The sequence below is a fragment of the Ixodes scapularis genome, unplaced genomic scaffold (genome assembly GCF_016920785.2).
Source record: "Ixodes scapularis isolate PalLabHiFi unplaced genomic scaffold, ASM1692078v2 PGA_scaffold3__209_contigs__length_174095766, whole genome shotgun sequence".
Classification (NCBI taxonomy): domain Eukaryota; kingdom Metazoa; phylum Arthropoda; class Arachnida; order Ixodida; family Ixodidae; genus Ixodes; species Ixodes scapularis.
In genome coordinates this window covers 12,660,011-12,674,075 of record NW_024609868.1, presented here as the reverse complement: position 1 = coordinate 12,674,075, position 14,065 = coordinate 12,660,011, and the positions used below count along the sequence as shown (strand labels likewise).

The following is a 14,065-nucleotide window of genomic DNA, read 5'->3' as shown; positions in this document are numbered from 1 at the left end:
CATCAGAAAAGAAACGCACACATACGCAAATACAGTAGCCCGAGAATACAATGAAGACCGTAGCCGTATCGGAAGCAGGAGCGAACTGCCGAGGCCAACTTACTTCCTCAAAAAAAAAAAAAAAAAAAAGGACGCGCGCGTTTTTTTGCAGAATTGCTTTTCCTAAGGAAAAAAGAAGCTTTTTATACTTTCCAAAAAGAAAAGAATGAAAGGTATGCGCAGTCACAGTTACTCTTAAAAATTACTTACACGATTACTTTCATAAAAAAAAAGTTTTTCATCTTTTGTTTTTAGCATTTTCATCAAGAAACGAAAAACAAATTCCTAGTAAGGTACAAAATATTTCTACCAATCACGTTTTCAATGATAGCTCAAAACATGTAAACAAAAAAAAAAGTGAACTGAAAAGATTACCTTATAAAACTAAGGTAGAGAAAAAGAAGATGGATGTCACTGTTTCAGCACATCCGAGAACATTCTTCTCAGACGTTTTTTCAACGTTTTGTTTGAGTTAATGGAAAGCAGTGATTCTGGAATACCATTAAAAATTTTCGGGACATAAAATGTGCGCAGACTTTCACCATAGTGAGTTCTCACCCTAGGAGTGACGAAACGTGGAACAGATCTGAGTTCACGAGATGGAGTAGACACGAGTTTGAAATCACTTTCCCAGAAATGCCGCCAAACGACAGTTTGAAAAAAAAGCGAGTAAAAAGACGGAAACTCAAGGGAAGTGAAGAGGTTAGCATGTGCGCAATACCTATAAGAAAGGCACGTTTATAACGATCTCAAAAGTTTTTCGAACCAAGAAAGAAAGCATAATGCGCAAGAGAAATAGAAAATATGCCGGACCGCCAAGTTTACACTGCTACCCAATAGATGGCGCCAGTATGTCCTCTCGTTGTAAGAGGTTTTAATGAACCCAGTTTTAAGAGGTCGCAAGAGTGTGAACGGGCCTTAAGACCGGGAGAGACCAGACCAGTTTTTAAGTCGCTTGCGACGTCTTAATACCATCTCCGCTGCAGCGCATCCGATCATAAGACGTCGCAAAAGGCTTAAAATCGGTCTGGTCTCTCTCAGTCTTACTCGGTTGCATATGTGTGAACGGCGCTTAATGGTGTGTCTTTACAAGCCGAATATGCCTTATTTGTACGCAAGCTTTAAAGTAATTTTTCTTAAATATTTATTATTTTTGCTTGGGTGACTCTGATGTGTAAATCTGATATGTATAGTGACGTTAAGTTTCTTTTTCTATGTACACCTGAACGTGTTGACATTTTGAATGTTGCAATATGCAGTGATGATCCTGTTGATTTTTCTCTCAGTGTATTGTCAGTGCTGATTGTTTACTGCCCACTCCTACAAAACCTCCAATCAGAGTTCTACTGTCAATAAATAAATAAGAAATAAATAGGATGATATTGTCTGTTTTCTTAATTATATTATTTGACAGCTAAAGAACCCCAGAGCGTTCTTCATTATGATTCCCGTGCTTGCTTAGCGATTCGTTCTTTGTGGCTCATGCTTGCGAATACTTCGATTGCACCGACTGCGTAGCTGTAATAAGATGATTGTGACTGGCAACGCGCTGCGTTTCTTTAACGGCAACTCACAGTAGTTTTTTTATGTTAAATTTATCACCGACATGCCGGGTTTGTAATGTCCGGGAAGTTGACTTCGGCTTCCTGCTACATTGAAACATATTTAGAGGCGAGCCCCGCCGAACTAACATTAACGTAAACACTTTTTCTAACTGCACGATTGCAGATTGTGAAACAGCGCAAGGCCGATTACGAGGCTGGCATCGGAGACGAAAAACTGAAGAAATCTTTCCTCGATATCCTGCTACGTCTGCACATCGAGGAAGGGATTCTCACCGAGCAAGAGGTCAGAGACGAAGTGAGCTCTATCTTCATCGGGGTAAGTAAATTTTTTTGTGGACCGTATCAATAAAAAAGGAGGCAGGAAAAGATGTATCATCAAAATAATTTTTAATTATTCTTACATAGTTGCTCAGAAAATTTTAGAGAGATACTTTTTTTTTATAGAGTAACGTCGTAAGAATTAGAGAACGACACAATTTATCTTCACTGCGCTAGTATGAGCGGCATCTTGAAGGAAAAAAAAAATACGGAAAATAAATACCCGTGTTAAATTAGATATTATCTCTAAATTCTCCTTTATCCTACGTTCGAACGCAGCGGACGCTACGAGCCATCCCAGCCAATTAAACACTGTGAATGTATCACGTGACAGTCACAAAGCATTAGATTAGCTTAAAATACTTGAAGGAAGCGTCCTTCGCGGTTTATAGCTGGGTGAAACGGAATATATCAGAACTCCAATCTCTCAAGCATGCAGCGCCGCCTGTCCTCCATCTCGGCAAGCTTCCCGCAAGCCGGTCTTGCGCGTCTTGCGAATTGCGTGGGACGCCAACATTGGTGCACAGTGGCTTAAAGGGGTAGTAGTGTGACCAACCGAAACTAGAGGAGCGTTGGCGCGCTAAAAGGCGGCCGCGTGGCGGCGCTCGTGCGTGCAGCACAACGGTAGCCGCGACGGACTTGGAGCAGCCAACAACGAATTTGTGAGCGTCGTCGCTTCGTGCGCGCGCTTTTCGACTACAGATGGCCGTGTTCTGTTGATCGCCTGTGATCGTGAGTGGAAGCCATGATCATGAACCTTACTTTAACGTATGTTTCTCAGTCTGATATTGGAGCTACCTAAGCCCTTTAACGCGTGCGGACGGTACACCAGATGAGACGGCTCCTTCAGCCTTTTGGTGGGTCCGTGATAGATGACAGGTTTCGCGCCCTTATTCTTCGGGCGTGTCAACAGGCGCTACGTAGGTCATCGTTGTCAATTGGTTCTGGTAATAAACGTAGGTACACCGCTTCTGTAAGCTCGTTCGGTACCGATAACCCTCTTTGTGAAGTCTCCGTGGCGACCGTACGTGCAACAACTACAGCATGCGGCATGCCAACTGTTGTTTTCTTTCGTATGGTCTTGATATTGTACATTTGAACAGTGATTACAGTGTATTAATGCAATTAGTTTATCAGTTGGCTCTGCACATAGCCTATGTTGTTTCGTGCACAGTACTGCGACAAAGAAAAAATGAGATGTAGAAATTGTAAAATTTTAGGAATTGTACGTTATTATTTATTACGTGAATTGTACTTATTAATGTAAAATTACGTTAAACGTACGCATAATTGTTGCTAATTACTGTGACAAGATGATCAAACGAGCTAAAGATGTACACAGACGCTTAACTTCGCCAGATGAAGTGAATGAAGTAAATTAGTAAAATTAAAATACATATTGTAAAGCACGAACTGTTATCTTGAACTAAGATAAAGTTAACATCTCAAATAAAGTACTACGGTAAAGTAAGGGACACGAGCTTGCTAGCTTCTACTTAAAAAAGTACCACCAATAATCTATGCAAAGAAATGAGTTCCTTGAAGCACAGCGAAAACCATTAAATAGCAATTTGTTTTAGTGGCTAGCCATAACGTGAACAATTCTTTTATTTTTATTTGACGATAACCGAAACAATTATCTGGTAGCCGATATATTATAGCGGTACGACAATATCAACATTATGGCAATTATTTCCGATAAGAAATCCCACAGTGTGGGTTTCCGCTATATTTTAATAGTTTTGATAAAATACGTAACTTGTGGACGAACGAACTACAGCGTTTGAGACTGCGGACATGTCTTGCATAAATGACTCGAAATGGATAAAACAATACCAGGATGCTTGACAGTTTGACGTCTATTTTTAGGTTATTTACGGTTTTGTGCGTGTCGTGTCGTTCTCTTCTATCGATCTGCTCTATGAGAGGCTGAAGATGAAAAAAAAAATCGTTACCTATAGGGCTGGGTATCGGACCCTTCAATAAAGATGATGAATATAAGAAACAAAAAGAACTTTCGTACAGTAGCTGTAAACAAAGTTAAGCTCTTTTGCATGAAAGAACAATAACAACGCTAGAAAATTCTAGAAAAAATTCCAGATGGCAACTTTCCACGTTTACATTTTTTTAAAGAAAATTTTTATAGGACTCGAAGGCAAACATTTTTTTCTCTAGTTCCATTACGAATATTGTGACCTACAAATGGAGCGAGCAAGCCCAAAGCCACAGCGATGGGAAGCAGCAGAGACTGGTATCAAGAATTTTACATATCCTATATAAGTTTGGTACTGCATTTCATATCTCTCACCCATCTTCAAACAATTTCTCACTTAGTGTATCAAGTGATAAAGAAAAAAGAGTACAGATATTTCTTTTTGTGTAGGTGATCATAATATAAAATATTGCGTTGCATCACATCCGAATCATTTGAATAGTCGGCGAAAATGAAATTAATCCGATATCCCTCGCACAAGCACGGATATAACAAAAGAATACGCTATCACCAATGCACGTTCAACTCCGCAGTGTAGGAACCACAGTCGAGCGAAAGTAATAGAAAAGTAACGAACAACTGCACTGTGTGAAAAAATGACTAACTGTCTCCTTAAAGCATGCGTAAATTTTTTTTTCGGTGGGTTTAGGATATTTATTTACGATCCATACAAGCCCCATCATCGTCCGTTCACAGGGCCTAAATTATAAAATTAATGAAATATTCTTAAAAAGTCTGAAGTGTTGTTAGCGCGTGCCAAAGCACCCCACAACGTGCTCATGACAGGAGATAAGGAGCGGAGCTCCCCCTACATCATGACGTCACCGTCGTCCAAGCGCCGGCCGCTCCCAATGCACGGCGGAGGTGACGCGGTTGCTGCACTATTCCCTTAAGCCACTGTAGTTGGCGGCTCCAAACCGTTTCCAAAGGTGTCGCGATAGGATACGGGGCGGCGCTGCTTGTTTCCTCGATCGAAATATCGCGCGCGTCGACAACAACCTTCGCTATACGTCTATTTGCTACTTCTCACCTTCCTCAATGCCGTGACGATAAGTTGATTTGGTGAAATCCAGCTTGTAAGGTGCTAATCATTTGGCAAAGAAATAAAAAAATCTGTGGTTAAAATTAATTGCTCTTAACGTGGCTCCCAGTTTGTGCGTCTATTTGTTCCTATCTGTTTCTGCTGCTATCCACTTTTCTTCTGATGGTTGCAATAAATTGAACGAGTTTAAACACGCTAACGACAAAATAATAATAATATTATTATTATTATTAATATGTATTTCCACTTAAAAAGAAATTGTAGAGCAAAAAGGAGAAAGAAATTCACTGGCCCTCAGCCCAATCAACAACCATTAAATAAACAGATTTCATGCAATGAGAACAAAGAACAACCATATACATAAAATTATACACTAGTAAATGGAATAGTAGGGAGAAGACGCAGAGCTTTCAAATTGTAAAAAGATGCTGCGCAACTCTTCAGGTGATATTACTCCTAGATATCTATTTTTTCTTCAAGGCTTTTTAGAAACTTTGGAATTAAACACCGAAGCATTTACTGCGCATAATTTAACTGCCATGTGGGAAACTTTAAATATTCATTATGGCAGGTCAAGCAAACCGTGTAATGTTTGCTAATGCAGCCATCTCGTCTAAAGATAAGGCACTCAGCTAATATTTTTTTTTACAAAATTAAACAATTTTATGCGAATTTCGCAATTAAACGAAAACCGCTAATCCTTTTAAAAACAAAAAATGAATCGCCTCATCTAATTCTTGACATTTCCGGGTTCCGATTTAGTTACCCGTTATCCCACATTTTAATGGTTAATTCCAATAAATTTTAATTATTTAGATACAAAAACCGAAACCTATGTGGTTTTTGTTTTCCCTAAGTTTGTCTATTTTTGTATGCCATCAAATATGACGTCAGGGCGGGAAGCGTGGCGGACGGCTGGCAATAAAGTATGCGCTTGCTTATAGCACCGGGCAAGCCGGTGCGTCCGCGCTATTTGAAGTTAATAATAATATTAATTTGCAACAGTGTAGCTTTGGTCTGCGTGCTGAACTGTGAAAAAAAGAAACAGAAGCAATTAGAACTTCGAGAAAGCCGTTTTTGCAACTCAGTACGCTCAAGCCGCAGCTCGATATTTTTGGATCAAACACGAGTTCATCTCCTTTCTCCTTTTCTTATACGAACGACATTTGGGGAGCAAAACAGGTTAAAGAGCTTTGTTGTAGATATTTTCTCAAATTACCCCAACACCTACGAGAACGCTATTAATGTGGGTACGATTCCTGCACGCGCTCGTCTTATTTGAATAGTGGAAATCGTTTTAGGTTTATCTTTAGGAAAGCGCTCATGGAATGCTATAAGCCGCATTTATGTAAGCCGAGAGTGGCGGTCAAAGTTACCGATAAGAAATGTTGTGATAACTTAAAAATAATAAAGGAACGCCTCAACAACGAAGTGAGGCAACAACGAGGTGCATTGAATTAAGGCCTATAAATCCAGAAAGACTATAAATGTTAAAACAAAATATTTGTTCAAGGGGCACTAGTGAACAATGTACATGATTCAACCTTGAATTTGCAAATCTTAAAAATGAACTCTCTATCTTTCTCTCTCTCTCTCTCTCTCTCTATATATATATATATATGGAAAGAGAGAAAGAGAGAGAGAGGATTTGAAATTATATTTGTTTCTATATATATGTACTGGAGTAATATTCCACGCGTTCTGTCACTGGTCCACGAGAGGCTGACGGGAATCGGAGTCATTTTGAGATTTGTATATGCTTACAAGAAGTTTTTTTTTTTTTTTTGCTGTGGCATTTTATAAAATATATCTTTGGTTATGTACATACTTCATTAGTGACTAATTTACGCGCAACTTTTAAAAATATGGCTATAATATGGCTATAGCCCCTTTAGCATTTATTTGCGAGGAAATTGCATGTCAGTCAATTAAGAAGGATTCCGGGCCGCGGGTGTTTTGCGTATCGGTGTTTAACAACTGACTCCTAAAACTTTGTAATGGCAGACACGAACGGTGTGTGCCAGAAGGCGTCTCTAAAATGAAACTGCAACTAAGGCGATTCACTTCTCGCCTTCGACATGCAGGCAAAAACCGCGTGATTGGAACACGGAGAGTAGCACGAGATGGCTGTGGTGGCTCCCGTCGTTCAAAGGTGATTGGTTGGACTAAAACCATATTGACGTGTTGAATTAAGTTAGAAAGACTTAGTTCCCTTAAAATGTGCAACAGATGAGCGCACGCCAGATGTCGGCAAGTGCTCGGAAACGGGCTATTTTTCCCCCCAATTCTATTAGTCTTCCTTTTCTGACGGGGTCGTCGAGGAACATCACCGGATTTAAGTCTGCAGTGACCGCTCTTGAAGAAAGTTCGAAGCGAACAAGAGCACTCAATTCTCAGCTCACGGCTTTGAAGCATTTCGAGTATAGACATGTATGTTCCATGTGAGGTTATTTTGCCTGTTACACGGTTGGCGATAATACAGTTCTAGGTGTGTTAACGCCTACATGCTGCTGCGAAGCATAATTTTTTGTTGTTTTTCTTTCGAAACTCAAGGGCAAAAAAACATTGCTAAACTTTTTTGCCTTTTTTTTTTGGGGGGGGGGGGGGGCAGTCAATTGCGCAGATTGCCACCCAAACAAAGGTAACTGCAATCTTGAAGATGCGGTAAGCAATCTGCTGGGGTAAACACCACTTTCCCGCTTCCTGTGTCGCCCGTTTGATTTCCCGCCCGTGACGTACAAGGGGAGGGAAAAATAGGAATTTCTCAATGTTTCCATGTTTCCAGGAGAGAGTCGCCTGCTAGCATTTACGAGAAGGGCGTAATATAAGTATGCCTTTACCCACGAAATGTTTTGTTTTTACAAAATATTTTATCTAGCATATAAAAAATAGCTAGTGATTCTGCCTGCCTATTTCCAGCCAAATCGACAACAATCAGAATAGGCGAAGCTCTTTGAAACGACAACCGCCTGCGGAGCACAGTGTGCTATTCTTTATATACGTATTTGCGTTACCGTTTTGTAGGTACCGGAATATTTCAATTATATATTTATCCTTACTAATATAAGAAAAATAGCACGCGCGTTGATCTTATCTTTTTTCGGAGCTATTGAACAATCTAATTATTTTACTGGAGATTAGCAACCATCTTCTCGATTTTAATATGCCTCGGTTAAGGAAGACGAGCAATGTCGCGATGAGTTGTTAACCACATCCAAGAGGAAGAGAGCGGTTCATAACTCCCAGAAATCAATTGGTGTTGCATTAAATTTTCTCCAGGGATTTGACACCACAGCAACTGCTGCGTCATTCTGTCTTTATCTTCTTGGCCATCATCCTGAAGTCCAAGAGAAAGTGCACGAAGAAATGGACGAAGTATTTGGGGATGACTGGGAGAGACCCGTGACTCTTGATGACATCAAGCGTCTGAAGTACACCGAGTGTGTCATCAAGGTAGGAGAAGATTCTTGAAGGAAGAAACGCGCGTTGGGTGTAGGCGTAACGTCGATATTGTATTACCTTATGCTATTTCTCTTAACGTTTAAATCAGACATGAGATGGTCAGGAACTGTTTGAATTCGTCTTAAAAAAGGTTTGTGCGCTGTAAGTAGGATCGCAGCTTAAGATCCAAACTTCCCTTTTTTCATTTTTCTAGCAAGAGGGTTCTTAAGAACGTTTTAATGTCGTTCTCTCTAAACACGCTGGCTTTTTTTGTAGCTGATCGCAGTGTACATATCAAGCATTTAGTCTTGTTTCTTGGCCTCCTTCCTTCTTGTTCTGCTCATGTTTCTTTCATCACGAACAGGGACCAACTATGCTTCGTTTCAGCTTAAATCCAGACTCAAACGATGCCACGAGGTAATGGGACCAATAAAGCAAAGTCAAAAGCACAAGTCACTAGGTTTATTTTGTTTATGATAATTTTAGCTATGATAGAGCACGTACGGACACATGGCGAGCACCATGATGCTGGGCTTTTGACGTCGTCTGTTGGTCCATCAGCTTATAGAGTGGGCTGAGTCGGGCCTTGGGGTGAAACGACGTATAGCTCAAATTTTATATACAAGAGCTTGAAGTTGTAAAAAAGCCGCACTCTCTCTCTGGCTGCTGCCAAAGGAGATGTATTGCGATAGTAATAGACTATATATTTTGGTATGGAGGTCACGTGGTAAGGAGATGGTGGTCACGTGACGTCGCGGTACCAATTGGTGGCACGTAACGTTACGTCACATCACGCGCGTGAAGTGTGACGTCCCAGTGTCACGTGACGCCACGTCATGAGGATCACTGTCGCATTACGACCGAGTGTTACGTGAAAATATGACTAAAAAGTTTTGCGTTGTGGTGCACCTGTTTTCAATGATTTTGAAACCTGAATATGTCGTCACATGTCATAGTCCCGTGGTTGGTGTCGTGGGATGTTATAGTGCCTTGCGGTGGCGTCAGAGATATAAATTGACGCAGCGCAACATAATCAAGTGATATATATGTCACGTGATCATCCTGCTGTAAGAGTCACGTGACCACCGTTAGCTACATATATTGGGGCGGGTCTTGGGGATGTCATGTGACCAATGTTTACTGAAAAAAGCGGGACAGCTCTTTGATACTCATAAAAGTCAATCGACGTGCCCCTTCCCCCGTCAGATGTGCTCTCCCGGGTCTTACGAATGAGCAGTCGTGCTATCGAGCCGCGACCTACCGCTGCACTCAGTCTTACGGTCTGGTGGCCCTATTAAAGGAGTCATGAAACGCTTTTTCAACTTTTTTCTGTTTAGCTTTCCTCCTCAACTCATAAATCGCGCATTGTACCAAACAGTTCAAGAAATCGGAAAGGGGGGAGTCCCCTCTTGCTCGGAATCTCGCCGGACACAGCCATTGTCCCCCTAGAAGATTAGCCCGTCGCTCAAAATTCCGACTAGTTGCTTTCCCCACCCGGTTCACCCCGAAGCTGACAGTGCTGTGGAAGCTACGTGCTCGTTGGGCCAGCCACACGTTTTCCACGTGATCACGCTCTCTCGCGCATACCGACCCGCAGAGAATGAGGTCAGGTGATGGAAGGGAGGCGGCTGATTGGTCCGGCAAGCGCGTAGCTTCCACCGCAATGTCAGCTTAGGGGTAAAGGGATTAAGTGAGGTTCGGTGTCGTGTGACGTGCGCTTGGGTCCTGGTGACGCGCTGCGGGGGCCCGGTTATAGTGGCTAGTAGCCCGGTGACGCGCTGCGGGGTCCGCGGATGTATCACAGTGAAAAGGCGGAGAGTTTACGAAGGGAAGGAGGTACGAAATAGTCCGCTATGTTTTGCAAATTTTCGTAGCGAAAGTCAGGCTTCTGACTTTCTACCTTTGTTCCTTGGGCCCACTGAACGATGCGCTATTAGTAAAATCCCAATATAAATTGATTTACTCCAGCCCAAAATTCGTTTCATGGGTCCTTTAAGACCAGTGAAAGCCTTCACACGTTGTCCATGTATAAAAAAAGACGAATATGGAAGCAAAGAACTGTCAAAAAGAGTGACTAACGCTGCAACTACGTAAGGTTTTGTTGTCGCCACAAGCGTTAAACTTCTTTATTTTTAAGATGTTGACCTATAATCGTGAATATTACACATACACCAATAATTTTGGCTAGTATATAATCCATTTGATAGCGTTTAGAGAAATTTTAGAAATATGCCGTTTCAAATACGCCGAGTAATACTAATAAATAAAACAAGAAAATGTAGTGACAGGCGCGAATCGAAATTACGTTATTCGCCAAACATTTCTCGTTTTTGGGATAATCGTTTTATGCTCATTTCATTGAAGCGAACATTTTATTACAGGAGTCAATGCGCATATATCCTGCTGTACCACTCTTGGCGAGAATGATCGATGAAGATGTCAAGATTGGTAATATTCAAACTGTTTGTTTCTTTTCTTCAGTAAACAATTTAGACAAGTTAAGTTCCAATTCTTTGGCATCTTAGAAAAGAAAAAGTAATAAAGTTTATAAAAATAAAGAAATATTTTTTACTTTCTATTTTACCCTGATTCATGTTCATGTTGATTTAACTTTACTTCCAGGTGAGCAAATAATTCCAAAGGGTACTGTGGCCTTGGCTTTGATCTTTTACATGCATCGGCATCCAAAATACTTCGAAAACCCTGACGTCTTCATACCAGAGCGCTTCTTGGAAACAAAAAACAGGCATCCCTTCCAGTTTGTGCCTTTCTCTGCTGGACCTAGGAATTGCATAGGTAAGACTCTTGGTTAAGAAACATTACCAGCAACGAGGTTGTAGTAGAAAATCAACTTCCTCAGAAAGTTTAGAAACGATTCTCAAACAATAAAACTAATAAACAATACTGGAGGAATACGCTTTTATAGAACATTCGCAGTTGCCAGAAAGTTGGATCAAACTCAAAAGAACAAATTTAGTCATACCTTTATTTCTTCAGCGCGAGTCACTGAATTTCATAGATTGTATTAATAAATAAACGACGTCACTGTAGACATCTAATGAACAAGTAATGTGCTAGTGTTTTCTTTTTGATCCAATAAGTAAGCAATTTATGCTATTATAACTTTAGTGCAGTTATTAAACAACTTACTTAACCAGCAATATATGCCAGTTATTCATTGTTGGGCCACTGAGACCCCAATATATGTGACAAGTATAATAAGGTTATAAAACAATCGCAAAATTGAACAATTCAAAATTTACGGTAATGTTAAATCACTGTTGAAAGTCTTGAGTGTATTTTTTGATTGATAAGCTATTCAAACACTGTTTACATTCAATAGTCATTTTCATATAACGCTACTCTTAAACAACCATTTTATTAAAATATTCCAAACCAATCAATTGAAAAAAAAATCGTTGTCACAATTTTTGTTTAGATGTGATAAAATGTTTTGTCCTCTTTCAGGTCAAAAGTTCGCACAGTTCGAGGAAATTATTCTTCTCACCCAGGTCATGAGGAGGTATAAGGTCGAGTCTAAAATGCCTATGGAGAAACTTCAGCTCGCCTTCGAAATCGTCCTCACTGCTCCCGAGGGGCTAGAGCTCAAGTTCACACCAACAGAACGACCAGCATGACGACGAATTGCCTCCGCTAGTCAACTGTAATACATATTTTTCACTTGAAAAGAAACATTAGAAAATAGTTTCTCTATTTTGTGGTCAACAAAAATATACCTCTGTATAAGTGTTCGAAGATCCTTAGAAAATAAACAAGTTTCAGAACACTCCCCGGCGTCGGCTGGCCCTTTGAATAAATCCTCGGAACACCCCAGCCGGAAAATCCACGCACAAAGGACAACACGTTCCGTGTTTTCTTCCTACAGCGTCGTTTCGAAGGACGTCGGGTTAGTTAGGCGTTTACCTTCCTCCGCAATTCCAACCAGCAAGGTTCGCGTTGCCAGAAACACAATATATTCAAATTGTTCTATTTATTATACCTTTTGTTTTAAACGAGAAAGTACGCTTAACGTACGTTTGTTGTATACTACGATACACTCTCGATATCCGAGTTAAACCTTTTAGATAGTTTTATTGCACGTCATTTTTTAGCTGTGTGCTAATCAAGGATATAAATTTTGCTTCTGCAGTCAACCTAAACTAAATTGCATATAATTAAAGGGGTGTTTTTATATAATACGCGTTAGTAAGCTCGAACCTACTTTAATAATACTGTCTGAAATGTATTCTTGTTCCACAAAAGTGCAGCGTTAGTTTGCATATAGCATATTACTTCTTGTAGGCCACATGTGCTAACTGTGCTTACCTTCTACGGTATGTTGTATCAGGTTCACTTGTAATGAATTATTTAAATGAGAAAATCAATATGCTTCGTTGGTGTATAGCAATATGAATGAAGAACAATGCAGCGCCCGGTGAACCAATCAGATCATCTGACTCCTTCCAGACCCTGCCTATAGGTCGCCGATCACCATTGATCGATGGCTTCCAAGCGCCGTCAAGAAATTAAATTTAGTGCGGATAACTATATCCCAGAACCGTGTGGATATCCGAAGAACGCTAGTTTCAGTTTCAAGGTATGTTTAAACTTTATCACCAAAGTAGTCCTGGGAACGGTGGTTACACTTGTCTAACATGACCAACTGCTTGCCTCGGTCTTCATAACACGGAGGGCATTATTTACATAACTCAACTGTACTGTGGCATATTTTTTAGACATCAAGAACTCTGAGGACACATTAAACTATGTTTAAGGCGTCGCTTAACAGTTATAACAATAATAATAATAATAATAATAATGAGTATTTCCATCGAACGTTGATGGTGGCACTCAAGTAAAAACGCTGTATGGTACAGCTTGACATGTCCTTGGCCGCCTACAAAACACAATAGCAGCAACTAAAAAAAAACAAAAAAATACATTCGCGAATTTTGATTACCGCAATTTAACAAAGCATGTTTCAGACTATATATTTTATCATCGGTTATAACAGAAAAGTGACCCATTTGCAAACAGAAGTTATAAGGCCACAAATGTTTGGTTCATACTCAGATTCATTTGTAGAGAAAATAAGTCTAATTTTTCTAAGGGACAATACACTGAATTCTAATCCTTCATCTAAAGTAAGTTCAGTATTTTTTGGGATAGTATGTTTGAGCATTTGTGTGCCATAGTTGGTTCTTGCAGTGATCACCTCCCAACATTCTGCACGACGAGTAGAATACGCGTGAATATTTTCAGAGAGCTGTCCAAGGTTTATCAAAACGTTTGTACCCCTAATTTGTTCTAGTCTTAGGCTAGTGACAAATCTGTAGCTACAGACAGCGTGTACATTGATAACGCGAAACTTATTAAATAAACTAGTTGTGTGGAACTCAAATAAAACGTCTTCTATAGCCCTTAACGCTTTTTTTTTTTGTGCAACAAGTGTATTTTTTCTTGGTAGTAACTTTTCAGTAAGCATTACTATGATTTCGAAGGCTATCCTGAGCCGGCGTGCACGTTTTGTGTTCGCAAAAAGGCGCACAAAATTTCAAAATATGAGGGAACTGCATTGAAGGCTATGACAAAACTAAAGGTAGAACACAAAAGAAAGCATTCCGCTAGGGATGTGAGGGGTGCTATCTTTGCGTCACCAATAAAAGT

At 40.2% G+C, this 14,065-nt stretch overlaps 1 protein-coding gene across 1 annotated transcript in view; it reads left to right on the top strand.

Annotated features, from left to right (window-relative positions):
* The window catches only part of LOC115332271 (cytochrome P450 4V2-like), a 31,058-nt gene extending 19,022 nt beyond the window's left edge, over positions 1-12,036 (top strand). The window contains exons 7-11 of the mRNA XM_029994690.4: positions 1,768-1,920; positions 8,237-8,410; positions 10,780-10,846; positions 11,021-11,194; positions 11,867-12,036. Of these exons, the coding sequence (XP_029850550.4) occupies positions 1,768-1,920; positions 8,237-8,410; positions 10,780-10,846; positions 11,021-11,194; positions 11,867-12,036 (738 nt within the window). The remainder of the gene's footprint in view (positions 1-1,767; positions 1,921-8,236; positions 8,411-10,779; positions 10,847-11,020; positions 11,195-11,866) is intronic.
* The last annotated feature ends 2,029 nt before the right edge of the window (positions 12,037-14,065 follow it).